The sequence below is a fragment of the Prorops nasuta genome, unplaced genomic scaffold, assembly GCF_024137725.1.
Source record: "Prorops nasuta isolate Cenicafe-Biocafe unplaced genomic scaffold, Cenicafe_Pnas_1.2 PNAS00008, whole genome shotgun sequence".
NCBI classification, from domain to species: Eukaryota; Metazoa; Arthropoda; class Insecta; order Hymenoptera; family Bethylidae; genus Prorops; species Prorops nasuta.
In genome coordinates, this window is record NW_027116805.1 from 7590436 (window position 1) to 7615592 (window position 25157).

Genomic DNA, 25157 nt, shown 5'->3' on the forward strand with positions numbered 1-25157 from the left:
CGTGAGCATCCGGGGAATCACTCATCGTGAATTTTGCTCACTCACATGTTACGTCATGATTGATCCACCACTTTTCAGATTTCCTTCCTCTCCAAAATTTATGCACATTTGCAGTCGTCCTAAAATCTTTCTCCTTGTTTTCGTATTCTTCTAGCAAATCTTGATTTTCTTCAAATTGAAGAGAAAAGAAAACTTTTTACAATTTTCTGTTACCCACCACGATTTTCTACTGCGAACTATTCGGCAAAAATAACGCGACTATTTTGGAGACTTTGTCAGGCTGCGTTCTCCAGCAAATCTAATCTATATGTATATGTAATCTAAATGCAGTTTCTATACACGAACAAAAGAAAAAAAATCTTTACACGTTTAAAATAAACAGCTCTTCAAAGCTCAAATATCAACGTCGGCATAAAAGGAAGCGTGAGTGAATTTTATCAGATTTTCTGAAAGATACCAAGAGCATTGCAGAGACTTATACTTCTATTTTTTCATTTCAGGTGACTCCTGTTAATTATAGCGAGAAACTAATTTAGAAATATTCCATTTTCATATCAGCATAGAGCAATCAATATTAAAAATTTGTAAATGCTTGAATCAGAAGATACAAGAATAGTCAGGATTAAAAAAAATTTGTGCTGAATAGGGTCGAAAAAATAGGTCGCTTGCAATACGCAAGCATCGGATGTAAACACGGATATCACATAAAATATTGAATATCCAAAGAATTTTTTCCAAAGTATTAATTGAAGCACTTTTAAAATTTTAACTTTTAAGCCGTTCAAAGTTATTACTGTTTCATTATATCTTTCACGAAACTCTAAACTTTCACATCACAAACTTTGATCGTTACTTACATTATATTATAATCAATATATAATTATATTCGAGAAAAGTTTTAATTTATAGTAGCTTAAAATGAGATAAGATTCTTATTGGCAATGTGAATAAATAGAAAACACGAATATATGAAAGTAATAATGATAATAGTAAAACCTAAAATGATAGTAACATTAATAACATCCGTAGCAGCAAAGGTATATTGATATAGGGAAAAACTTCTTTAATAAAGAAATATTGGTGCTGGGGTTCGATCGAAACACGGACGTTGAAAGAAGTATAAATATACGTTTCAAGAAAAGTCGAAAAATATTTCAAATCAATACGCCAAATTCTACTACCTTTCTCGCTTTTCTTTTTTTTTAAATAAAATTACATTTTTACAAAATTTTACAATTGACAATCGCCTACTAAAATTTTCAAGTTCAACAAAGACCATAAATTGATAATTAATATGAATTAAAAAAAATTTTCAACAACAAAATATATGTCATAATTATGCAATTAGTGGGAACGAACGAGTTGCTTGATTCTTGTGGTAATTATGGTTTTTCTGAGGTTTTTCGTTATTAGTATACTCCGCCTCTTGATTTCTTTGGTAATCTTCCTCCTCCATTACGCAGAAAAGATATTTTTACATTCATCGCAGTCCCTCTGCTATTCGACCAACCGGATGAATATCGCTTTTGCCTATCTCTGAAAAATGGGAAAAACACTTGGAGCGTTGGTCTGTCGAAAGCATCCTCTTCCGGACCAATACATTCAGTTTCCACTGATAGGACGCAGTCCGATTTCAGTATAATATTTCGATAATAATCGTCACTGACTAATACTGCAATTTTCAAACACCTGCACTCGCTTCTCTCGTCGATCCAAATATATAAACGAAACAAATTTTGATTGACGTTGAAGATTATTATTTTTCAGATATTTTTAACAAAAACTATTGTTTACTATTAAATTCTCCAGTTTTGTCAACTTCCCCACCTTGATTTAATATTTCAATTTTTGGTACATAAGAATTTTGAAGTGTCTTACGAGATTTTGGAAACTTTGAGAAATTTTTTAAAAATTATAATTAATATAACTTTGTTATTACTAAAAAGACTAAAAATCCTCCTGCATAATATAACATTTGCGCTGAATTGGAAATATCACGTTTCCAAGTTACGAGACGAGCAACGTTTTGGGAATAACGAACTTGAAATTCTAGAAATTGCAGTAGATACTAGTCCGTAAAAAAGCGGTGGACGCGTGCAGTGTATTTTCTGAGACGTGGTTGGAAATATAAGAGTTCTTCTAAAAATTCAAACTTATATCTGCAAAAGATCGTGTAGTTTTACTAGAAAATCGTATTCGTAATATTTTTATGTTTTTGAAATTTAAAAATAAAGATTTTTTCAGGAATTAATGCTTTGTTTATTTTTGGGCCGAGAGGAGGGAAGGGGGGGGGAGTAATTTGGGTTAATTGGTTATTTATAAGCTGGATTTAGAGGAGAAATTATTTTACTTATAAATGATGTTGGGATGTTGTGGGAGACACATCTGTTATCGTTAATGTAACCACCGGTTGAGTCATAAGACGCGCAACTTGCTGCGCTTAAACATTAATTCGCGTATTTCTTAATACAACAAATATTGAGGCAAGAAATGCAAACTATATTTGTCAGTCATAAAAGTTTAATCTATTGTAGTAAATATTTAATGATCTCGATATAACGTGCATAACAATTTCGCTGAATAAAAATGTCTACCAGTTTAATAATTAATGTTAGTTTAAAGAGTAATAGTGATTTATTATTATTTATCTAACAAGTTTGCTTTTTTATTTACGTTTGCTTTTGTACCCCAGTGCCACAGCTTTGCCTGAAAGCAAATTAAGCTGTCTGACAGGTACATGTTTCTCTACTTTATGGTTCTAGAGATAGACAAATTTAAGTATAAACCATATCTTTACTACTATACTTGAGAAATATTGGCGTGTCCTACCGGGTTTTTACATTCGTCGAGATGTTTTTTTTTTCAAGCAAAATTAAAAAAATGTCCTATATCATGCAGAAAAAATTCCAATACTACACCTCTCATACGAGTAAAATATTATGCTTTTGCAGGAAATACTACAGCTTTGTTTTTATATTCAAGTGTATATATATAAACTGGTTTTACAAAATTTTAAATAAATACGAATGAGTTGGTAAGTTTACTTTCGAGTTTAAATATAATTAAATATTTGTGTTGACTTTCAGCTTTCCGTTTTTCAAAATTCGAAATGCTTTTGGATCTATTTTTATTTTAAGTTTTATTGCAAATTGCTATTATTAATAAAGTTTTATAGTGTATAAGGTAAAGGCTTTAAAAATTAAAGGGGTAAAATCAGGGTAAGCAGTGCATACGTAATCAAAACAAAACTCACCGGGTCGTCGCACAGCTGAGATGAACAAGACCTCACCACCACCACCTCTTACCAGTGACGGCACCACTACTGACTACTGATAACAACATCCATGACCCAACACTACTGACCACATAGGGAAAGGGGCTAGGCGCATACTCTGAACTTTCGTAGCTGCTGTACAACGCTGTAGCAATGCTGCCATCTAAGCAAAATCTTCTTCGCTCGCAACTTTTCAAACTTTTCCCGCCATTTCTCTACATTCCAAACATCTTAAAACTACAAATCGGTTTTGGGTTATCAACTGTAAAGAAATACAATTCATTGGGTGCTGTTTGCTAATACAACTTTAAATTATTATTAGATACTTTGTAACAGAATGTACATTAAACTAATATTGTTAATCGTGTAACGAAATCTGTCAGTAGGTACGAATTACTTATATACAATAAAAATGTAGTAGTTGATTATCCCATTTTATGTATGTATGCGTGTATAGACATAAGTGTAATTAGCTAGAAATGAATAATTAAATAATAACAAGCAGCGACTTGCCAGAACGTAACAACAATGTAACAAACAATGTTAGAATATGGTAATATTACTTTACATTTGTTTCATCAAACATTACAAGGATCTATTTATTGAGTGCATGTTGCTTTAATATTTATCACCCTACATTTCTCTCTAACGACCTGGTTTTCTTCAATATATGATTTAAAAAAATTTGTTTTGTGGCAGCATGAGTTCTTTGAGAGAAACGAAGTGTTATAAATATTTTAAGTTTATCGATAGTTTATTCGTTTGACGCGATTTAAAAAAAATGACTACAAAATGAACAGTCCACAAAGATTATCAATCATCTGTAAACCATAAATCCGCAATTGTCATTATAAAGAAAGAAGTGTAATACTCTACCAGTTCTATATTTTGCATTGATTTTTTTGTTTACGCAAGACACTTTTATTCCTCCTGTATAGTATACTATAATTACTTTTTACACACTACATCAGCGCACAGGGTTTATTCTTTAAAAAAAAGTGGTATATCGATGTTGCTGCAGTGGATCCCGCAGTATCAATTTAATCACCCGAAAGACAAATAGATACATATACGTACAATCTATAACGCGAATAGTATCTGTCACAAACATCCCGAAAGACCGTATCTAAAGTAAAGATAAAAATGTCGCGCAAAATTCAAAATAATTATATATATCCGTGAGCTCCAAGTATTAATGGAATCTCAAATGGAATTACTAATAAATCAGCTATTTCGATATAAATCATTATTCGTTATATTATTTAATAATTTAACATTTTTCAGCTTTGTGTTATATAAAAAGACGATATGCTCCTTAACAGCAGAGAAATATTAAGCATTCCTACAAGAAAATTACTATAAAGTTCACAATAACTCAATTTAGTACTTTTGAGGTAATATAACTTATAGAACCTTTGTACAGAGAACAAAAAGAAATAATATAGTTAAAATGTACTAGGTACAAAATGTAACAACACAATTTTACATGCGCGACATTAAAAGTTATGGTACTGTAATAATATATCGTAAAAGTAACGATGTTAATCATAATAATTACAATCTATTACATGTAAATGCTTGAAGATTATTACTTAAAAAAAGCTATTATTTATTCTCGTATATGGCATACTGTGATAGATTCCATTCCAAATTTTAGACCCATGTATTTAAAATATTCACCTATTACCGCATACGTTTTACTCAACAAGATTGCAAAGATTGTTTAAGCAGGTTAGATTACACATGTATCCTGAGAACAATTCTTCATCAAGTAATCTCTAGCTTTTCATTGTGTCCATAGCATGACTTTCTCCTTCGCTTCACTGTATTTTCACAGTTCACTTACATTACCATAATACAATTTTTCAGTTCCAACACAATACACAAATTTTCACTACTTCACTTGCGTTTTCAAGTGTTGTAAGAATTCATAATAGCTGAGCGCCGATTCGATGCGATCTTCAATCAATCGTTCCGTAAATATTGTTCTGAAATGACTATCGTCCCTGTAAATGACATTTAATCGTATTATAATATAAAAATGAATAACAATAATTAACACAAATGCATCAAACTTAAATCTTTGTTACCTTAAGATTTGTACAGTTGCATAAAACGGTTTTTCTTCTTGAATACTAAATACAAAGTTTCGCAACCTCTCGCTCTCTGTTGTATCCAACTCAGGTAAATCGTACTGTAATCATTTTTACAGTTAATAGTTTACATATAAAAAGACACTTTATTTATCTACCGATACTTACAAATTCCTCGGGTATAGCGGAAAACGAAGCTACTCCCAAAACATTGCAGCAAAATGATGGATGAATATTTTTACCGATGTAAATCAATATTTTATCACCCGCATCCATAAGGAAAGCCCCTCTCGAGTCGAGCTTTTCGGCCGACAAATGAAGCCTTGGTGGCTGAGGACAGATTTTACCATCTACATCTTTTGTAATTACGTCATCCAATACATGTATCGGATACATGTCTGGATACACCATTTGAATCAGTTGTGATAACGGAAGAGATTTCAATTGACACATTGCAAATACTCTGTCGTCTAATCTTGTACTGGTACCTGCTCTGAATGCAATCTGTAATGCAATAATAATAACACTTAACAAAACAATGAAAAATCTTTTATAATAAATATAGTTACAAACTTACGCATTTTAATAAGGCAATAATGTAAAGCGGCAATAATTTTAAGCTTTCAGGAGCAAGCAAACCACCAGATCCAACAGATTGGGAAAGCTTATAGGCAGATAAAACATCGATTGCTACATTTATCAGTGCATCTCTAGCATCTGATAACGAGGATTGCTGTGATCTATCCACCGCTAAAATATTAAATATATTGTATAACCCATCATTTAAATTTCCAATTAACGTGAGAAAATGCTTACCCATTTTTGACAATAAGCCTATGATGCATTGTTGATCGGCAGAATGAAGAATATCAGTTAAACTTGAAGCTACTGGTAAACACAGAGTATGTACCCTTATTCTTCTTTCTCCTAATAAAAAAATGCCAGTCATACATATATTAAAAAATTTTAATAATCAACTTTAATCAAAATTTTAGTTTTAAAATAAAATTGTACCTCTACTGGATGTATAAAGCAGTGCGGCTTGGAAGCACACGTTCTGAATATCAGACAGATTTTCTTCTATTGAAATCTGCATTCCAAAACCAGCGTCAGGATTTACATTTGGCAAACTGAGTAAGTCTGTAGATCGAACAAAGAAGTTGCCGTGGAACGTATGAATGCTAAGTCCACGGGTACATCGAATTCGCATAACAGCTTCAAAACCGATTTTCCTCGTAAGATAACGTCGCAAAATTCTTTCCAAAGTTTCTACTGGTTGTAATTTATTTACTCGGAACAATGGCAAATGATACATACAACCACCAGAAAATTTGCACATGCCAGCTGTAAAAAAAAACAAAATTCATTAAAAAAAAATGCCAAATTAAAAACACATGATATAAATATCATGCAAATACGTACAAAGTGTAGCCAAATCGCTGTATTGACTATTTAGTAGAAATAAGTCGACGGCTATTTGTTGACCACTGCAATCTAAAGCCAATCGCTTGTAAAAATCGGTTGCTGGATTTAAATGAGGTACATCTTTGCTTGCTCTATTATTAGGATCTTCTCTAGCTTGTAAAAGACCAGGGCCCACGTTAGGTAAACATGTTTGAAAAACTGTTATTCTTCCTCCAGTTGGAGACTGAAATAATTAATTTAGAATATAATTAATATACAAGTTAAATTATTTGCTTTGCATTCACAGCAATTTAAATTAATTTGTACCATCAGTTTATAAGCTGCTTGCAAGCCAGCTCCTAGTGCGTTATTTGTATCGTGCGTTCCTTCAAATTTGGTTGGCAGTTGATCTAACAATTCCTTGACAAGTTTATCTCGTTCTTTCAAATTGACGATTAAATTATCGGGACACGGTATGAAAACATCTGAAATAAAATAAAGGTGGTTACAAAATAGTAATCAAGTGTTAATAATTATTTATAGATGAAGTATATTTACCATCAACGTCAAGCATTATCATTTCATGAGGTTGCGATACATTATCAGGCATACTAAAGAAATGAACAGCCGAATCTACTGCTAAGAAACCAACCTGCGTCCGACTGTCCCCCGGCAATCGTGATAATTCCTCTGTTATTATGTTACATACTATTGTTAGATAACCACTTTCTACTGCAAGTCTCGAAACGTCCAGAATGAACAAATAGACTGCAGGTTGTGGAGGACGGAGCTATAGATAAATATAATTACTATCTTAAGGAATTGATAGTTCATCATAAAAATATTTGTATTGACATTTACCATATATTCGCTGGGAGCTATAAATTCAATAGTACTAGTTTTTACTTCAGGTCTTCGAGATGGATCGCCATATGATTTTGTAACAGGATCAAATTGAAACTCATCTGGGACTGTAAATGGAGAATTATGCATGAGACATAAGCTATCGTAAAAAATCAAAAAGGTACTTACGTTCATTTACTCTATAGCATAAATTGCACTTCCATCTTTTAGTATCGACAAAATATACAAATGGATTTATATATGTTCTACATGCTCGGCAGCGCACAATTGTACTGCATTGTATTACAGGTAAATGCTGCGTATAAAAATGATTAATAAAATTTTTTTTGCTTATTTGTCTTTCTTGAATTCAATTAGACTTACATTTATATCCTTGAATGGATGTATCAATACGCCTAAAGGTAATCGTGATTTTTGTAGTAACGAATTAGATTCTGGAATTTTTGTTAAAGTACATCTAAATATACTGCAAAAAAATAAACAATTATTTTTTTTAAATAAACTTGTTCAAAGTAATAACAATTATTTTTACTAAAAAGAATAATAACTTACTCTGGACTACAGTTAATATTATCTAAAAATTCTTGCAATTTAATCTTTGGTGGCTCAACACTTTCTTGTGGCAAAACATTTCTACATTGCAGAAGATCAATAGATTCTACTCCCTGTAATAATATTAACCATATAATGCATAATACTTAAAAATATTACAGATTTCTTAAAAGCACTATAAAAATTGTACTAACCCATAATTTATTAAAGCCAGCTTGGGTTACTGTCATACCACTCATTTGATTATTTAGCTGATTCATTTGATCTGGATATGAACCAGGGTATCGTTTGAGCATTGAATTATTCAGTGGGATGTTTGACATTTGCCCAGGATACTGAACTCTTGGATCACAATGGCTTTGCTACATAAAAAAGGGATTAACTTTCAGCAGCTTTTAAATGTCATAATTGCAAATAAAAAATTCATAAATAACAACAATATTTTAAAATTGATTATATCTCTTGTAAGATGTTTGATCCATTAATAAGGATATACATACCAATATTACAGATCATCAAAAATGTGTTAGAAAGAAAATTATAAAAACAATGTTTTAATATCAAATTACCATTTGTGGTCTTGTAGGTGGAGGTGGCATTCTTGTTGCAGCAGGCCTGGTATTGTATTGGTTAGGTGTTGTTGGTGACATATCGGGCAATTGTGATGGCATCATAGGGTTCATGATATTGGCAGTGTTTGAAGATAGGGTTGCATCATAGGGAGTTTGAGGATATTTTCTTTGACTAGCTAAGTTATGTTGACTATTATAACTTTGACTTTGCTGCAAAGATGGTCCCTGGGTAGCTGTTGACTCAGTATAACTGCCAAATATATTTTGCTGCATAGGAGGCTGGGGAGGATATTGACTGGGAGGCTTAGACTGAGGTTGATAATTATTTTGGGAGATAGAACTATTACGTTGAATAGCTAAGTTTTGACTTTGCAAAGGAGTCTGAATTTGCTGTGGATGTGCAAACATATTTTGTGGTGTATTTGGGCTATTTGGAAATGGTGATAAATTTTGAATTGGTTGTTGCAGATTATTTTGTGAATTTAATGGATTGGAAAAAAGTGTTTGTTGACTTCCAAGCTTTAAAGGTGTGGAGAAAACAGATCCACTTTGATTTGAATTAAAATTGGTAAGCTGTGATTCACTAGTGGCCATTTGTGTTTGAGTCTTAGACATATTCATTCCAGCAAAAGGTAAATTTTGTATTGGTGATTTTGCACTTTGATTTATATTTTGGTTGATAGAAGGGTTTGGGGGAGGTTGATTTGGTGGAGGTTGATTTGGTGGAGGTTGATTTAGAGGAGGCTGATTTAAAGGAGGCTGATTTACAGGAGGCTGATTTACAGGAGGCTGATTTATAGGAGGTTGATTTAAAAGAGGCTGATTTTGAGGAGGCTGATTTTGAGGAGGCTGATTTAGAGGAGGCTGAATTAGAGGAGTCTTTTTTAGAGGAGGCTGATTTAAAGGAGGTTGATTTAGAGGAGGTTGATTTAGAGGAGGTTGATTTAGAGGAGGTTGATTTAGAGGAGGTTGATTTAGAGGAGGTTGATTTAGAGGAGGTTGATTTAGAGGAGGTTGATTTAGAGGGGGCTGATTTAGAGGAGGTTGATTTAAAGGAGGTTGATTTAAAGGAGGTTGATTTAAAGGAGGTTGATTTAGAGGAGATTGCTTTATAGGAGGCTGTTTTGCAGGGAGTTGATTTGCTAGAGGTTGATTTGGAGGAAGTTGATTTGAACGAGTAACAGTTTGGGAAAATATGGGAGGCTGATAGTTGGATGTAGGTAATGGTTGAAATGGATTTTGATTGCTTCGACTAAATGTAGGCACAATTGTTGGAGGAACTTGACCTGGCTGCAATCCTTGTGAAGGATTATTGCTGGTGGATACATTGGTACCAAAATTTGAATGTTGAGTCAAAGTATAATTTTGGCCTTGGCTAGAAACTTCAGTTGCTTTACTATTTACTGAACTAGAAATAGATCCTAAATTTGGATTAAAGCCTGGCGAAGAAAAACTATGGACTATGGGAGAAGGATCTCTGGAGGGTTCTCTTGATGGGTCTCGTGATGATTGTGTTGAAGGCGTACCTATATATTAAAAAAAGATTGTTTTATATAATTATTTGCATTTACTGAAAAGCTTTTCTTTGCTTACCACCAGGATTATAGCTTGACGTTGGTATACCATTCTGTATATGTTGTGTAGCATTAGGTTGCCCATTAAATAAAGGAGGTGGACAATTTTTTAATGGACTACTAGGATCTATATATTGATATTGATAGCCACCTGACTGAGACATTATGTCGCTTATTAAGAGTCACTAAAAAATAGGAAAAGATATCTAAGTTACTGAAAGAATATTATAACATATGACAGCTTTCTACTCTACTTTTGTTCCAATCAATTAGCATTTCTTTTTTTGAATCATTAACTGCTTTTCATATCAACAGTTATTATTATATAATGGACTATAAATATTTAAATAACGAGAAATATATAATGAATACTTAAAAGAAAAAAAAGGTACAAATGTTCATGAAAATTTCTTGTCATCAGCTGGTGCATGTCACAAATTGACAGTATCTCAAAGATCATAAACCATTTTAGAATTACGGTAGATTGAGTTAACAAATTATGCGTAGATAAGCATGCAGGATTTATATGAATAAATGAGATGTTTTTTTTTCTCAAAAAACTGCATCATCATCAGTAGAATCGAGCACGCGCCGAGCAGGTTAAAACGTCATCCAAAAAATGATAGACTAATGTGTTTAGGGAGGAGGTCTTCTTTCACCAGTAATATTTTTTACAGCTTTTCGTTACACTTACCTTTTCGTTCTTTTCTCAAGGTAGAATACCTTGAACTTATATTTCCACGATAAAAAACACACACATTGCAACCTTTGGGAACTGATTTAACATTAATTGTTGCTCGAGCGAAAACTTATAAACGGCACACACAACATTACGTGGCAGCCCAGCGATCGCAGCGACATTTTCATTTCTTTCATCACAGAAATTTGTTGAACCTTCATGAGCGCGATAGTAGCGATAACTGGTGATAGTAGTAGTAGGCTGTACTGACTGGGCTGTACTGCCTGTACTGGCTGTTGGCTGTTAGAACTAAGCATCCGAGTATTCGGAGTATTGTGATTTGCAACTTTGCAAGACGCAAAATCACATATGTAAAGAATTGTTGCTTTCCTTTTACTGAAAATCTGAGTTAATTATTAACCTCGGTTGAGTGACTTGGTTGAGTACATTTTATTACATAACTTAAACTCTATAAAAATGAGTCCCTCAGATTCATTTCAAGTGTAAAAGGAAAGCAACTTATAACGCATTAACGTGTACAATGTCTATACGTGTTACACTATTATTTTGCTTTCTTTTGTCTTTACCAGCTCTTATAATGATATTAGAAATTCTGTATTTCCCCGTGCCCACCGGTTACTTTTTATCTTATGTAATTACGAAAAAAGGAGTATAATAATTATTATAATGTACAGGCCTTATCGAGAACACGAAGTGCTTCTTATATTTACAAAAACAGTTGTATTTAAAAAAATCACAGAATATAAAAGGATTTAAATCGTTTTATTTAGATTATATCACAAGAAATAAAATAATCTAACAATGTAAAAAGTAAATAATATTTTACTTTAACAGTCACAGGGACGAACGCATTGACCCTTCTTATTCTTCAAGAATCCTTTTTTACATTGGCAGCCAATGACACATTGCTAAAACAGATAATAAGAGTATTAATTATTACCGCTTGATGAAACTTTAATTTGTCAATAATCGAACTACAAATAAAAAGGATTAATTATATTTTGTAGTGTAACGTACGAGTGTACATATGTTAGGCTTGGTGTTTTCACAGGTTGGCGGACACGCTGTTCCACAATTGGTCCAAATTTCATTTTTTCCACATTTTACTGGTTTTGGAGTCGGTTTTGGGGTGGGCTTTGGTGTAGGTTTTGGTGTAGGTTTTGGTGTAGGTTTTGGTGTAGGTTTTGGTGTAGGTTTTTGTGTTGGTTTAGGAGTTGGTTTTGGTGTAGGCTTTGGTGTTGGTTTTGGTGTCGGTTTTGGTGTAGGTTTTGGCTCACAGTCGTTAGGTTTGGAAGTAGCTTGAGCTGTAATTACAAAATTTTTAACTATAATGCTTTATTTAATTTACGAGAAAAATCGTTTAATATACAAAAACCGATAAAATAATTCAAATACATTTTTAATTAGATTTAACGGAGTTGACACTACACTCGAACGTTTTTAACAAGAATATTTACTTGCAAACACAATGTTATAGTTTAAAATATTTTATTTTTATATAAAAAAAATTACCTGCTATCACAAAAAGCCCTACTAAAAGGAGAAAGAAGAATAAACGAGGGGACATGATGATATTATTCGTTGTTCCGCCTTAAAACTGGATATAAAATCAGAAACTTGTAAGCTTTTATACTATAATAGGTAGTGACTCATTGATTAATTAATTATTTTTAAAAATATTATATATGTTTATTTTCAGTTGCGATATTATTAGTTCACTGATTTAAAAAGATACTCTGGTAAATACACCGGCATTATTGCATCCAAGAAAATATTTTTATAAGTGTTTTAACAGCTATGTATAGTCAGACTGAAAACTTGGGTGTTATATCGCTTTTCATCCAAACTTGCAATTTTTTCCTTATGCTGTTGCAATATTTTTTTAGCAAATAAATGTATTGGTATTAGTATTTTATAATATCATTATTAATTACTCATAAGAAAAAGTTGAATAAAAAGGAAGAGTCAAGAGAAACAAAAAGTCATTGTAAAAACAAACTTAATTTATAGATTATTGAATAGTAATTTACAAACAGATTATAAGAGGCAAAATAGATCATTGTCTTTAAGGAGATCCCTCAAACAGAGATAGCAGAGTTAAATATAAATGTTAACAATATGATGGCATATTTAAAGCTCCGTACAAATTAATTATAGAATTTTTGTGACATTGCCAGACGTTTTTCTAATAAAACAATTAGATTTTTTAACAAAAGAAAATAAAATTTGTTATTAAAGCAATTGTTTAAGAGAAGATTTATATTTTTTAAATGACAGTTTTAGTATGAAGAGTAGCTCGCGACATCACTAAAATCGTATAAGTTTGAAATCGGTCGTTAAAAAACGACGTGTTATTGATACACGTTTTCGGATTTCGCTCTGTAATGTCGGTATAAGGGATCCTGTTAATACTCCTGACAGCAAGATATCACACAGCAAGAGAAAAATACTGTTTAGCAGTTAGCTCAGATTTCATTCAGTCTCGATTAGGATTGTGTAGACCCACTTTTACAGTTTACATTCACACATTTAAATATTATTTTTGTATCCTATATAGATAATGTAGCGTAAAAAGTTCTAATATATATTAAACTAATACTAATATGATAAGATAGTAACAAAAAATGTAAGCAATTTAAAATTGTACAGAAAAAGATATCATTTTATTTGCTGTGAGTTATTTAGCAGTAACAATACTTGATATTTATAATTTTTGAATCATTCCTTTGAAATACCATGCAAAAAGGATTTTAGTGAAAGCAAAAAGGATAACTTTACACAGGTTTGTAAATTATAATAAAATTGAATACTAAATTATTATAAAAAGTGTATTCTATTATAATCAACATACATAAACTTACATGTTTAAGTTGATTCGTAATTTTAGCTTTAAATGCTTTTATACCATGTGAGACATAAATTATTATTGAAAAAGAAGCTTAGGTAACTCTTGTCATTTAAAGTCCTGTCTTTATATATAAAACTGAGTATCACTTAACAAGTTTAAGTTTTTTAGAAAATACTTTTTCGGTAGGCTTTACTTCTCCGAACCTTGCTTTACGTTTCTCTATTCGTTCTTGCAGTTCAGCCTTTTCCATTACATTTGAAACTGATGTTCCAAATCTTTCAGCTCGCTTTTTCAAGATTTCATATGTTGTAGGCTGAAAGATAAAAACAGTTGTAATTTGTTTATTTATGAATTAATTCAAATTTCATAGTACTGTTAAGGTATACAATTTTAATTTTTGAAAGCTACTCTTGAAAAAATTAAACTGTTACCTCAAGCAACTGCTATTAATACAAACAGAAAAAAATTAAAATAGAGATAAAATTCCATAAACAGTATAGCACTTAAATCATTGCATAAGCTAAAGCACATTAGAAGGTGCATATTTTATTTATTGAAGGTGCAGACAGTGTAAAAAAAAAATGCTTAGCAGCTCTCTGCCACTATTACTTGTTCACTCTTTCTCTCTCTGTTATTGCTCTTCTTTTTTTATTGACAAAAGCAGACCTAATAGGTTGAATTAATATATTAATAAAAGAAGAAAAGACAATATAAGTACAACAATGATTCACCTAAATAATTTATCATTCTGTACCAGTTAGCTCTAAATATAAACTATATTAAAACATCATATGTAATAAATGCTTCATAAGATTTATAATAATCTAATTAATATCATAATATATGCACTTTAGAATAATAAGAAGCTAATTAGTTTATATAATTTCTTACAAAGGATAAAATTTTTTAAGATATTTTGTCTCTACTCAGATTTAAAGCAAAAATTAAAGTAAAAAAAAATTACTTACTACTGGTGTTTTTACTGATGATGCTGACTTAGAATTCTGATCATTTGTATTAAATCTAGCAGACCTTATATCCTTCTTTGCTGGTTCTGATAGCGGCATACCAAATTTTTTAGCTCGCATCTTAAGCCTCTGTTATAATTAAAGTAATATCCTTTTAAATAAAATTGTAGAAACATTATTCCCAAATAAAGCAAAAAAGAAATACAAGCAAACAGAAAAGTCTATAATTATAAAACTAAGTTTTAATAATATAAACTGTTTACCTCTTCAACACCAAGTTCAGATAATCTTATGATAGTTCGTTCACTTATAGCTCCCCTAGATGAACTTTCATTATCTTCTTTATTAACAGCTTCGTTTAGTTTCACTTCTTCAATTACTGGATTGCGATTTAAAATAATCTTCTTTACATTTGTACCATTAGTATCTGCAGACAATTTTATGCTTTCATTAACTTCTTGTGAGTCAGGTTTATTAGAAAGTTCTTCTATTTCTTCATCCTGCAATATTATCAATGTAAATATATTTAATGTTTTACTAAATTCTTTTAACTTTGTACACATATTTAGGTTAAAATAAAATTCAACATTTCAGACTTAAACTTGACCAAATTATTTGATTTCTTAAAATGTATCTTACACCAAGAACTGCTGCATCTTCATCCAGTAATTCTTCATTTGTGTCATCCAGAGAGAATGCTGGATCTCCATGTATTGCTAATTGAAGCCTCTCTACCAATTCATTTTTGTTACCAGTTGTAGGAAGACCTCTGTTCTTTAGCTCTATTCTTAAATCTGCTACCTATGTGTTGAAAAATATAATAATGAAATAATTTTTTCATTTATAAACTATAACACACTGTACTTTTTTACAATAATATCGGCAAAAACAAATACGACCACTCTGTTTCATTGATTATTGTAAAAAAATTAAATAAAATTTATACTAGAGGCAGCTTCGAATAATGCAAGATTACTCAAACTTCTTCTATGCGTTTAAAACTTACTTTCATTTTTGAGAGTTCAGTCAATCCTTTTTCATAAGATGAGTCAGCCATGATAGTTAATTTTCACGATTTTCTTTTCGCTGTCTAATTACAGAGATAACGGCGATGAGGCATTGAGGCGGGAGACTGCTCATGGCGTACCACGTATCCCAAAATAATTCTTAGGCAGTAGCGCCACCATTTCAAGTGAAGCTTACATTTATACCGACATTACAGAGCGAGAAGGTTGGTAATCAGGTGTTGCGCCGCAGCACTCAGCAGTTGTTCATGCTGACTGACCGCTGTCCCCGCTGTCAATACTCAACAGTACAGCCCACACCTAAATAGAGGGAATTAGTGTCTGCTCTGTTAAGCTGCCGTTTCTGAGTTTTATGAAAAATTTGACCTTTTCAATTTATTTTATACTCGAAAAACACTTTAAAAAGATAAATAAGAAAACTTTAATAAGATGGTTGATGAATCTACTAAAAAAACGTTAAGTAGTATTCCATTACTTCAGACGAAAGCTGGCCCTAGAGATAAAGACTTATGGGTACAGAGATTGAAAGAAGAATATCAATCTTTGATTAAGGTAATGTTACCATATGGTTGTAAGTGATATGTAACTCTACAGCTTTACAAAATGTATTTTTTAGTATGTAAAAAATAATAAGGATGCAGATAATGATTGGTTTCGACTAGAATCAAATAAAGAGGGTACTAGGTGGTTTGGTAAATGTTGGTATATTCATAATTTTCTAAAATATGAATTTGACATAGAGTTTGATGTAAGTACAAAAATATTCTTTCATATACAACAGTTTACGAAAAAGTGAATTATTTTTTTCTATTATGGGTAGATACCAGTTACATATCCTACTACAGCTCCTGAAATTGCATTACCTGAGTTAGATGGAAAAACAGCAAAAATGTATAGAGGTGGTAAAATTTGTCTTACTGATCATTTTAAACCTTTATGGGCCCGTAATGTGCCCAAATTTGGTATAGCTCATGCAATGGCACTTGGGGTAATATAATATTACTTTAAAATCATTAACATTTTATTCACAAAAAAAGGTTTACAATTAATTATATTCCAGTTGGGACCATGGTTGGCTGTAGAAATTCCAGATCTTATTGCAAAAGGTGTTGTTGTACATAAAGAAAACTCTGATTCTTAATATGGTTGTATGAAAATGACAGTGATGATTAATTTTGTATGTATATAGATGATAAAATTTATAAAGACAGAGATTTCCCTGTTTATAAATTATGTATCATATTTTTTTATATTTTTTATTTTAAAAAATATTTTATATATATATTTCATAAGATTAAATTAAACAATTTAACTTTTATTCACTTCCTTTATTTGTAGTATCCTTTGTTGCATTTTTTATAAATTCATTTAATTTATTTAAATCACCAAGAGAAACATCTGGTATAGAAGGTTTTAAAGGTTTTGGTTGTGATGGATCTGGTTTCCATCCTACCAAGTAAATTATCTGAAATGTGGCAGGAACATACAATGATCCATCCTCTTTTTTTTTACCAAACATTTCTTGATAAATTGCAGAGGCAGCTAATAAAACATCTCTCCTTAAGTGTAATCTACGATTTTTTGCAGCATTATTTTCAGCCATACCTAGAAATTAATTTTATATTGATGGATAAGAATATGTATATAGTAAAACTATATTCAAATTTGGTTTGTAGCTTTACCTTTTAGATCATACATTAGTTCAAACATCGAAGGGTAGCCTACTACTATTTCATCAACATCAATTGTTAGTAATGTGAATTTTGCTGTATTCAATAAGCCTCCAACATCAGAAGCCCCAGTAAATGGAGAAATATGTGCTGATATACCTCCCTCCCTTTCCAGCTCTGCCAATTGTAAGGCACATCTACATGTACCAAATTTAATTGATTTATTAAATACTTTTTCAGTGTTTATTTACTAAAACCTAATTGGAGTAAATACCGTAATTCAAATAATGTGTCACTTCCAAATAATGCTGCCAGAAAAACACCATCATTTTTTAAACCATAATTAATACGTTTAAAACAACCAGGTAAGTCATTTACCCAATGGAGATTTAAGCTACTTATAAATACATCTATACTATTTTCTTCAAAGCAGTAAGTTTCTTCATCTACATTTTTCCGTGTTACTTTTAATCCTTCTTTTGTTTCTGCTTGTTCAAGAAATGCCTTACTTAGGTCAGTTAAAATTAGTTCTTTTGTAACTTCATTTGTAATATGCTTTGATACATGACCTCTGCCACATCCTAAATTAACAATTTTATTAAATTTTCTTTTTATATCAAATATTCTATCTGTGAGTCTTTGACCCACTTCATCTTTTAAATAATCATACAATTTAGCATCTGGACTTCTTGCTGCACATTCTCTATGCGAAAGCTTAACATTTCTGTCAAATATATTTACAACTTGATCAGTTGCTTTAGCAGTACATAATGCAGTACTACTGATATTTCGTTTATTTACATATAATTTAATTAAATGATTACTAGTATTTAATGGATAACAATCAAATACAATGTTGACTATTTTATAAGTATTACTTCCCATAGATATCATTTTATTATAATAGCAATTTTAATAAATACGTAATAAGTGTGAAAAAACGTGAAAGTTACAATTCTTCCTCCATGTGTATGTTACATTCCACTCCAAACCAATCTCTCTCTACTCCAGCAGGCGGCAAGTGACAAGTGAGAAAGGTTAGGTCATCACTCGTAACAGTCGTGACCGACCAACAATGTCAAATCGGCCCGGGCCAATTGTTAGAATAAAAATATATGTAGAATGACTAGAATGAAAATATTCCAATTGTTCCAAACTTTCAAAAGTCAACAATAAATGCATGCATTTAAATTCCAAGTATTCCAACGCATGGCAAACAACTGAATAAGCCCTTTAAATGAGTGGGAAATTTAAATATTACTGTTTTACCATTTTTTATTATTATCTCTAATATTCTTTAATATATATATATATATATATATATATGTAACTAACTAAATTTTCCGTAATCTCCTGAAATTTCATTACTGAATAATATCATGTACATTTCAGTCAAAATATTTTTGTTTGTATCTTCTCAGAGTTTTGATAAAGTTGATGTGTTATTGCTTATTTTTTAAAGGTCAGCCTGTTTTGTTACCTTTACTTTTCACGCTTTCGTAAAAACTTTTATTTTTACAAATACTTATACGTTCATAAAATTTCTTAAGCAGTTATATAGATAATAGAAGCAAGATTATTATGTCTATTGGGATGTAACAAAGTTCGTAGCGTTTTTCACTTAATAAAATAATACTGTATAAATTGCATTCAAGTAGTTTATTATAATGACGATATATTGCGCCTACATTAATTTTACTTTATTTTGATAATTCAATATATTTGCGACAAGTCTTGAAGTCTGTTGCATAGTCTTTCTCGTGCTGAGGAGTGTAAGGTGGCTTCTAGTAGTAGGCAAAAATTGAACAACGTTAATAAGAATAAGTTGAAATGTGTATTAAAAATAATGACTGTTTACTTACAACGAAAACACCTCTTATTCTCAAGCATCGCTCCAAAGCATCCAACTTTTGCGTGGACACGTTACTGACCATAACTCCTACCAAAACCAAAAGTAGAGCTAAAAAGTATACTTTCATTCTGTGCTTTAAATTATACTGTTATTTAGTAACTAATTCCTTGCCGTTTTATATATCAATTCTATACCAAGATCATATAAATACTTACATAAAATGTCTTATCTTCATAAACGTAGACTTTTATTACTATATTTTTAAAGATATTTTATGAGTTCCTCCATATTGCAGATAAATGTTGTATATAGAAATGCTTAAAAGCCGGAATATTGTTGCGTTTCTGGGATTTATCGCTCCGCGAAAAGCGTCTTTATTTTTAAATATAAAATATCTCAGTTAAAATATAATCTTATTAAGTTTTGTAATAAAAATGTTAAATATTTATCTGCGTTGCAAATGTATTTATCATTAAAAGGAGCGATTATTTAAAATTTTAATTATTTTTTTATTAAAAATCTTTTTAGGGCTCTTTGCAATAAAGCATTGGACAATTTGAGAAATTTACTATTTTTATAATTAAAACATTATTCTGGTTTTAATTTAAAAATAGCATTTTTAATAGTTGAGGATAACTTGAAAGTTTAATGTTTTATAGAGGCAGCCTTTGATAAAGGAAAGTTTTTGTAAGAGGAATAAATACTTAATTTCTCAATGCATTGGAAAATCTATTTTTTATGTTTTACGCAAGTAGATAATATGAATTTTATTGACTTGTAATACGTTTGTTTATAACGTACATTCATATGTAATATAGTTTATTTCATAACTGATTTATTATACCGTGTTTTCCAGCAGATATGACCATCTAAAATATTTTGTTATTATCAATAAAAAAAAAAAAAAAATAATACAGACCAAACGGACACAGTTCGAAGGGTCGTTCATAGTTGTATGTGAAAAAGAATATGCTCAAAGTTACCATTTTTTATATTTCAAAGAATATAGTCAGTCTCTCATTAGAAGTTTATGATTTAGTAATTTATTTATAAAATATTTGTATAAAATAATATATATAACAAAGTAAACTTAAGAATTGATTTACGAATTGTGACATTCAATAAACGTTAAAAGATGTTTAGCTTACAACCAATATAAAAAATATTTTACCAACGAAAGTTGATGAAACAATATAATTTTTCAGCATCTTGAATAATTTAAAGATGAATAAAATACTTTGTGCTTGATAAACTTGTAATATTATAGTCATAAAGAATTATTGAAACATAAAATGGACACCTGCATTTTTCTAACATCATCTAATATTTGTCGTTGCATTAAAGAATGAAATTAAAATAAGTGTATAATGATAAAAAGAATATGAATTTAAATCTATACACTATATGATGAAACAGAATAAAACTACAGAATAAAAACTAAGAGAACTAAAAATATAATTTAATTTTAGATTTTTTCCTGTTTTAATAAAAGTTTGATGCTGGAAGTATTTAAGCGCTTTATTATGTATATTTATATGAGTAAGCACACATTCACATTAAACTTGTATTTGTTAACAGATTAACTATGCATAATTGATTACAATAGTACATTTCACAGGTGACCAAGTAGAGGTTTCTTTAACATATTAGTACTTTAGCAAACAGTTGCTCAATCTAGAAGAATCGTTTGATGCTGAAAACTTCATGTAATCAAAAGTGATTAAAACTTTACTGTAATTTTATATAGACTTTACAGAATGATTAAGACAATAGCTATTACTTCAGCTTTGGGTTTACCGATGTCGGCGTATTAAAATGCATAGACGGAGAAGCCACTGGAGTGGGTGTCAAAATACAATTATCACCTGTTGCGTTTGCAGCTGTATTGGTTTCACTTTTATAACGGATGTTTGTATATTCACGTCCTAATTGCAGAGATTTCTATAACAACCAAAACGAATCATGTACATAAAATGTTGATAAAAATGTTTCAAAAAATTAATTATATATATCTATACCTGTTCAGCCTGTATTCTTTGAGTTTCAGTTTCTATATAATGCAAAACTGCAAGATATACGAATTTATACTGAGCTTCAGTTTGAACCATTCCTGACCTCTGAGATCTTACTCTTTGGATGGTTCTCTGAATATCAATTTCGCAATCTAGTCCTATCGCAAAAATGTTAATTTCAAAATAAATGTGTTTATTATATTTTATTTTAAATTTAATTAATTTCATAGAGTACCATGTTGCTTGATTTGATCCAAGATCATATCGATTACAATAAATGTTCCAGTTCTTCCAATTCCTGCACTACAATGGACCAATATTGGTCCAATGTTGGATGAGCCCTGACCGCCGGGACTTACAGATAAAGATATCGATTCTTGTCTAGCATTTACATCATGGAGAAAGTTTAATACACAACCAGGATCCGATGGGACACCGTGATCAGGCCAGGCCTATTAATTATTTATCAATAAAGCTTTAACAAAAAAGAATTCAAAAATTGACAATAAGATATTTACCTGGAAGTGATAGTGATAGATTCGTCTAGATTCGGAAAAATTAGCTTTATTTCCTTGCAGTAGAAATTCGCGCAATGTATAATCTGCAGTTGACGTTCTAGATAGCGCCCGTACTTTCCAGTCACCTCCATATTCTGCCAATTCTCCTTCTTCCGGCCAATACCGAGCGCATTTATTCTATAAAAATATCATAATGATAATATAAATTTACTTTAGTTTTTATATTATATTTTTATCAATTTATTGCCTACCTTGCCTCTTTCCATCTCTTTCGTAGTCATCACAATAACACGTGTATTTTCTTGGTACACCATGTGCCAAAAGTCCTGTATCGTATTTGGAAGGCAACCTTGAGTAGCAATGTAGCATTTGCTATGAATTGCATCTCCAATATTTGCACTTTCTATTTCTTCATTCTGTATAATGATGTATACATTTTAATATTTTATAAATAACAAAAGAAATTGACTTTCTATAAATTGGCTGAATATTCAATGAATTAAATTTGTGAGAATATGAAATAGAAGAAGCTTTATTTACCTTAATATAATTTGCATTAATGTAATCTGCTCCAGGGACATTTGTATCAACATCTTTCAAACGTACTCTTGTGTGATCAACTAATGAAACATTAATTAAATTTTAAATTACTGCAAAAATTCTTATTTTTTCATAATTAAAATTATCATAATATATTTCTTACATGGTAAAATATTTTTATATCGATTTTTCGCACGATTTTCTGGACGCAATCCTTCTTTTCTGGAGAACAAATGACGACATTCTAATTGTTGTAATGATTCAAACTCTTCCCAAAATCCAGCTTTTCCTTTACCACGGCCAGCCATGCCTTCATTACTATTTGGCGCTCCATTCCAACACAGCCATCCATTAGAGCAACCATTTTCTTTATGAAGTTGCCTAACTCTGCTTTCAATACCACTGGCATTTATGCGTGTAGCATTGAAGGGTTGCCTGATGTTGATGTATTTTAAAATATGCTTATTATTAGTAAAAACAGAGAAAGTAATAATTAGCAAAATAGATGAGACATTTATTTACCTAAGATGAACCACACTTCCACTAGTTTCAACCATTGGATTTCTTTTATAATGCTCTATAAGATCACTGAGACTATCAAATTTATCGCCACCACCAACATCATATTTATTATCCTGAAATGTTAATATTTTTAGATTTTAAACCTCAACTAACTATTCACATTTTTATACTTATACAATAATATATTATACATCTAATGTAATGACTTAATACTTAGTTTAATTTTATAAAGTATAATATTTTTAACCTGCGATCGTATCATAACATGTGTAACACGATCATCCGTGCGTACTGATAGCACAAAATCACCAGGTTTACTTTGGGATTCTCTAACCAGAAATGATCCATTTTTACCCCGCTCCAACATTAGTCTTTCTGCCTCTTTTGCTGATAAATGGCCATGGAACCACCTTTACCCATATTTTACTATTAACACATATCATACTATATGTGTGTTTTACATGTAGAAATACATTCAAAAAAAAAAGTACTAGAACTTTATAATACAATATTATAATAAAATACCTTTCTGTTGTTGGATCTGCACAATTAAGAGGATATTTCAATTCAATTACTTCACCAGTTTTTTCACGCAATTGTCCGTCGTTTTCCATGTAATATTGTACAAGTTCAGATAAAGTAGCAAATTTTTCACCACCATACAAGTCATAGAAGTCACCAGTATTTTGAATTTTAATATGGGTTACCTCTCCATTCCGCCTAAGTGAAACAAATATATTTAAATATCTGAATTTGAGAATATAATTAAGTAATATTAATAAGTTACCTCACTGATAATGTAAAATCACCAGGATTAGAAGAACTAGGTCTTGCTAGAAAAGAGCTGTCTTTGCCACGTTCCATCAAAAGACGTTCTGCTTCTATGCCCGAAATATTGGGGTGGAACCATCTATTGAAATGTTAATAAAGATAAATTTCACAATATAGAAAAATCTAATGATTGGATTACAATTACAGGATCTAAAACATTTTACTTTGATAAAATGAATGTTTAAATGTCATCTTTTAATATGATTCTCTTATCTATAAATTGTTGTCCTTTCTCTGTAATATAGTGCAAGTAGAACAAAACTCCATAATATATTTTTATCTATATGAATTATTTAATATGTGTTAGCAATTAATTAAATTAAATATAAAGTTTAAATTAAAACTTGAAGATAAATATTTGCGAAATATATATTGTAACACTTTGACATATAAGCAACAGGGATAATCCGAAAAAGGCAATAAGGACATTATTGCCGCGCCCCATAATGTATAGAATGTGCAATGGTGTTTTGTCGGTTAACTGTTATTATCATATAAATAATAGTTAACAAATAAGCATTCTTTCTCCAGCAGGTAAAAGCAAATTAAAAAAGCACTATTGTTTATATCGCAAAGTAACCATAAGAAATGAAACTGTTACCATCGACAATTAAACGCGAATACGGTCAGATCAAATTGTTCGAATACTTGCTGAACTACGCAATATTTGAAACTCTTTTACATCCCACCAATTCGAACTTACCAGGCACACAAAAAAACTGTTCATCATTGTTTATAGATAATTATACTAATGTTATTTTTTCACTATGATATTACAAAACGTGCCTTACCTACGAGATGCCATGTCGTAACTCCTACAACTATGACCATCTGGTAATTAACAATGCATAACAATTCATTGATATTCAAATTTATCATTCAGAGCTTCAATTATATATACCAATCAAACACTAACTAAATGTTGCTGTTACTTTGACACATTTTGCTGCTTTATACAGAAATAAAAAAACGGTAGCAATGCAATGGGCTTTGCCATTGAATCGTCAAACCAAACCTAGAGAAGATTCAGATAGGTTGGTTAGTGAACATTCGCATTAATATCTATACTTTGTATTGATTTATAATTTCGAGTAAAACAATATTCAAACGAAGGTTTATTATTTTTTTATTGTAAATGTAGCAGTTGTTTTACCGCTGCATTTATTCTTAAATCACATATTCGTTTACACAGTGAATGTTTGCTTGTCTGCTTTCTGAACACAGCGCAAATTCATAAGAAAGAGAGAGATAGAGAGGAAGAGAAAAGAATGGAAAAATATTAAGATTGTCGGAATTCGGAATTGGTCGCGAAAGGTTTGAAGGAATCGGATTCGGAAT

General features: G+C 30.7%; 7 protein-coding genes across 9 annotated transcripts in view; 1 reads left to right on the top strand and 6 right to left on the bottom strand.

The window, feature by feature from the left end:
• LOC136775315 (protein qui-1) overlaps positions 1-3334 on the bottom strand; it is an 82044-nt gene extending 78710 nt beyond the window's left edge. Inside the window, exon 1 of the mRNA XM_066729980.1 lies at positions 3254-3334. The gene's annotated coding sequence lies outside the window, so the exon portion shown is untranslated. The remainder of the gene's footprint in view (positions 1-3253) is intronic.
• A 946-nt stretch (positions 3335-4280) lies between these two features.
• Positions 4281-11175, bottom strand: Sec24AB (Protein transport protein Sec24AB). Its single transcript, XM_066731293.1, has 17 exons — positions 11028-11175; positions 10353-10518; positions 8757-10285; positions 8382-8549; positions 8188-8300; positions 7999-8101; positions 7804-7930; positions 7633-7742; positions 7330-7561; positions 7099-7256; positions 6790-7015; positions 6382-6711; positions 6184-6294; positions 5945-6117; positions 5536-5871; positions 5365-5468; positions 4281-5280 (listed from the first exon to the last, which is right to left on the bottom strand). The coding sequence occupies exons 2-17, from the start codon at positions 10495-10497 to the stop codon at positions 5169-5171; spliced, it is 4077 nt and encodes a 1358-aa protein (XP_066587390.1). The 5' UTR covers positions 10498-10518; positions 11028-11175; the 3' UTR covers positions 4281-5168.
• Positions 11176-11636: 461 nt separating this feature from the next.
• LOC136775622 (uncharacterized) lies at positions 11637-13716 on the bottom strand. The gene is made up of 3 exons (XM_066730569.1): positions 12546-13716; positions 12051-12337; positions 11637-11941 (listed from the first exon to the last, which is right to left on the bottom strand). The coding sequence occupies exons 1-3, from the start codon at positions 12598-12600 to the stop codon at positions 11861-11863; spliced, it is 423 nt and encodes a 140-aa protein (XP_066586666.1). The 5' UTR covers positions 12601-13716; the 3' UTR covers positions 11637-11860.
• Positions 13717-13884: 168 nt separating this feature from the next.
• On the bottom strand, positions 13885-16008 carry LOC136775620 (SAP domain-containing ribonucleoprotein). Its single transcript, XM_066730565.1, has 5 exons — positions 15856-16008; positions 15489-15650; positions 15113-15349; positions 14850-14978; positions 13885-14194 (listed from the first exon to the last, which is right to left on the bottom strand). The coding sequence occupies exons 1-5, from the start codon at positions 15904-15906 to the stop codon at positions 14024-14026; spliced, it is 750 nt and encodes a 249-aa protein (XP_066586662.1). The 5' UTR covers positions 15907-16008; the 3' UTR covers positions 13885-14023.
• A 102-nt stretch (positions 16009-16110) lies between these two features.
• Ufc1 (Ubiquitin-fold modifier conjugating enzyme 1) lies at positions 16111-17192 on the top strand. Its single transcript, XM_066730566.1, has 4 exons — positions 16111-16426; positions 16491-16622; positions 16695-16862; positions 16935-17192. The coding sequence occupies exons 1-4, from the start codon at positions 16304-16306 to the stop codon at positions 17013-17015; spliced, it is 504 nt and encodes a 167-aa protein (XP_066586663.1). The 5' UTR covers positions 16111-16303; the 3' UTR covers positions 17016-17192.
• Positions 17182-19578, bottom strand: LOC136775619 (arginine-hydroxylase NDUFAF5, mitochondrial). The gene is made up of 4 exons (XM_066730564.1): positions 19407-19578; positions 17819-19328; positions 17557-17741; positions 17182-17479 (listed from the first exon to the last, which is right to left on the bottom strand). The coding sequence occupies exons 2-4, from the start codon at positions 18436-18438 to the stop codon at positions 17190-17192; spliced, it is 1095 nt and encodes a 364-aa protein (XP_066586661.1). The 5' UTR covers positions 18439-19328; positions 19407-19578; the 3' UTR covers positions 17182-17189.
• Positions 19579-20904: 1326 nt separating this feature from the next.
• csw (corkscrew) lies at positions 20905-25021 on the bottom strand. Of its 3 annotated transcripts, none has more exons than XM_066730159.1 (12): positions 24611-25021; positions 23776-23898; positions 23514-23708; positions 23236-23398; positions 22989-23101; positions 22630-22901; positions 22467-22546; positions 22178-22342; positions 21927-22103; positions 21644-21860; positions 21415-21566; positions 20905-21337 (listed from the first exon to the last, which is right to left on the bottom strand). In XM_066730159.1, the coding sequence occupies exons 1-12, from the start codon at positions 24622-24624 to the stop codon at positions 21173-21175; spliced, it is 1836 nt and encodes a 611-aa protein (XP_066586256.1). In that variant the 5' UTR covers positions 24625-25021; the 3' UTR covers positions 20905-21172. The 3 variants fall into 3 exon arrangements, with proteins under 3 accessions (XP_066586256.1, XP_066586257.1, XP_066586258.1); XM_066730160.1 differs by lacking the exon at positions 24611-25021 and adding an exon at positions 24421-24463; XM_066730161.1 differs by lacking the exon at positions 24611-25021 and adding an exon at positions 23984-24005.
• Between the last annotated feature and the right edge of the window lie 136 nt (positions 25022-25157).

Bases quoted from the DNA above. Each gene is read 5' to 3' on its own strand.
- LOC136775619 (XM_066730564.1), bottom strand. From the start codon at position 18,438: ATGATATCTATGGGAAGTAATACTTATAAAATAGTCAACATTGTATTT. The intron at 17,742-17,818 runs GTATTTACTCCA...TGGTACATGTAG, and splicing joins GACACATTATTTGAATTACG to ATGTGCCTTACAATTGGCAG. The intron at 17,480-17,556 runs GTAAAGCTACAA...ATTAATTTCTAG, and splicing joins ACTAATGTATGATCTAAAAG to GTATGGCTGAAAATAATGCT.
- LOC136775622 (XM_066730569.1), bottom strand. From the start codon at position 12,600: ATGTCCCCTCGTTTATTCTTCTTTCTCCTTTTAGTAGGGCTTTTTGTG. The intron at 12,338-12,545 runs GTAATTTTTTTT...TTGTAATTACAG, and splicing joins AGGGCTTTTTGTGATAGCAG to CTCAAGCTACTTCCAAACCT. The intron at 11,942-12,050 runs GTACGTTACACT...TATCTGTTTTAG, and splicing joins AGCCTAACATATGTACACTC to CAATGTGTCATTGGCTGCCA.
- Sec24AB (XM_066731293.1), bottom strand. From the start codon at position 10,497: ATGTCTCAGTCAGGTGGCTATCAATATCAATATATAGATCCTAGTAGT. The intron at 7,931-7,998 runs GTAAGTCTAATT...TTTTATACGCAG, and splicing joins ATCCATTCAAGGATATAAAT to CATTTACCTGTAATACAATG. The intron at 6,712-6,789 runs GTACGTATTTGC...TTTTTTTTACAG, and splicing joins CAGCGATTTGGCTACACTTT to CTGGCATGTGCAAATTTTCT.
- Ufc1 (XM_066730566.1), top strand. From the start codon at position 16,304: ATGGTTGATGAATCTACTAAAAAAACGTTAAGTAGTATTCCATTACTT. The intron at 16,623-16,694 runs GTAAGTACAAAA...TATTATGGGTAG, and splicing joins AATTTGACATAGAGTTTGAT to ATACCAGTTACATATCCTAC. The intron at 16,863-16,934 runs GTAATATAATAT...ATTATATTCCAG, and splicing joins CTCATGCAATGGCACTTGGG to TTGGGACCATGGTTGGCTGT.
- csw (XM_066730159.1), bottom strand. The intron at 23,709-23,775 runs GTAACTTATTAA...TGTTTCACTTAG, and splicing joins GATTTTACATTATCAGTGAG to GCGGAATGGAGAGGTAACCC. The intron at 23,102-23,235 runs GTTAAAAATATT...TTAACATTTCAG, and splicing joins ATGTTATGATACGATCGCAG to GATAATAAATATGATGTTGG.
- LOC136775620 (XM_066730565.1), bottom strand. From the start codon at position 15,906: ATGGCTGACTCATCTTATGAAAAAGGATTGACTGAACTCTCAAAAATG. The intron at 15,651-15,855 runs GTAAGTTTTAAA...TTCAACACATAG, and splicing joins CTGAACTCTCAAAAATGAAA to GTAGCAGATTTAAGAATAGA. The intron at 15,350-15,488 runs GTAAGATACATT...ATAATATTGCAG, and splicing joins AAGATGCAGCAGTTCTTGGT to GATGAAGAAATAGAAGAACT.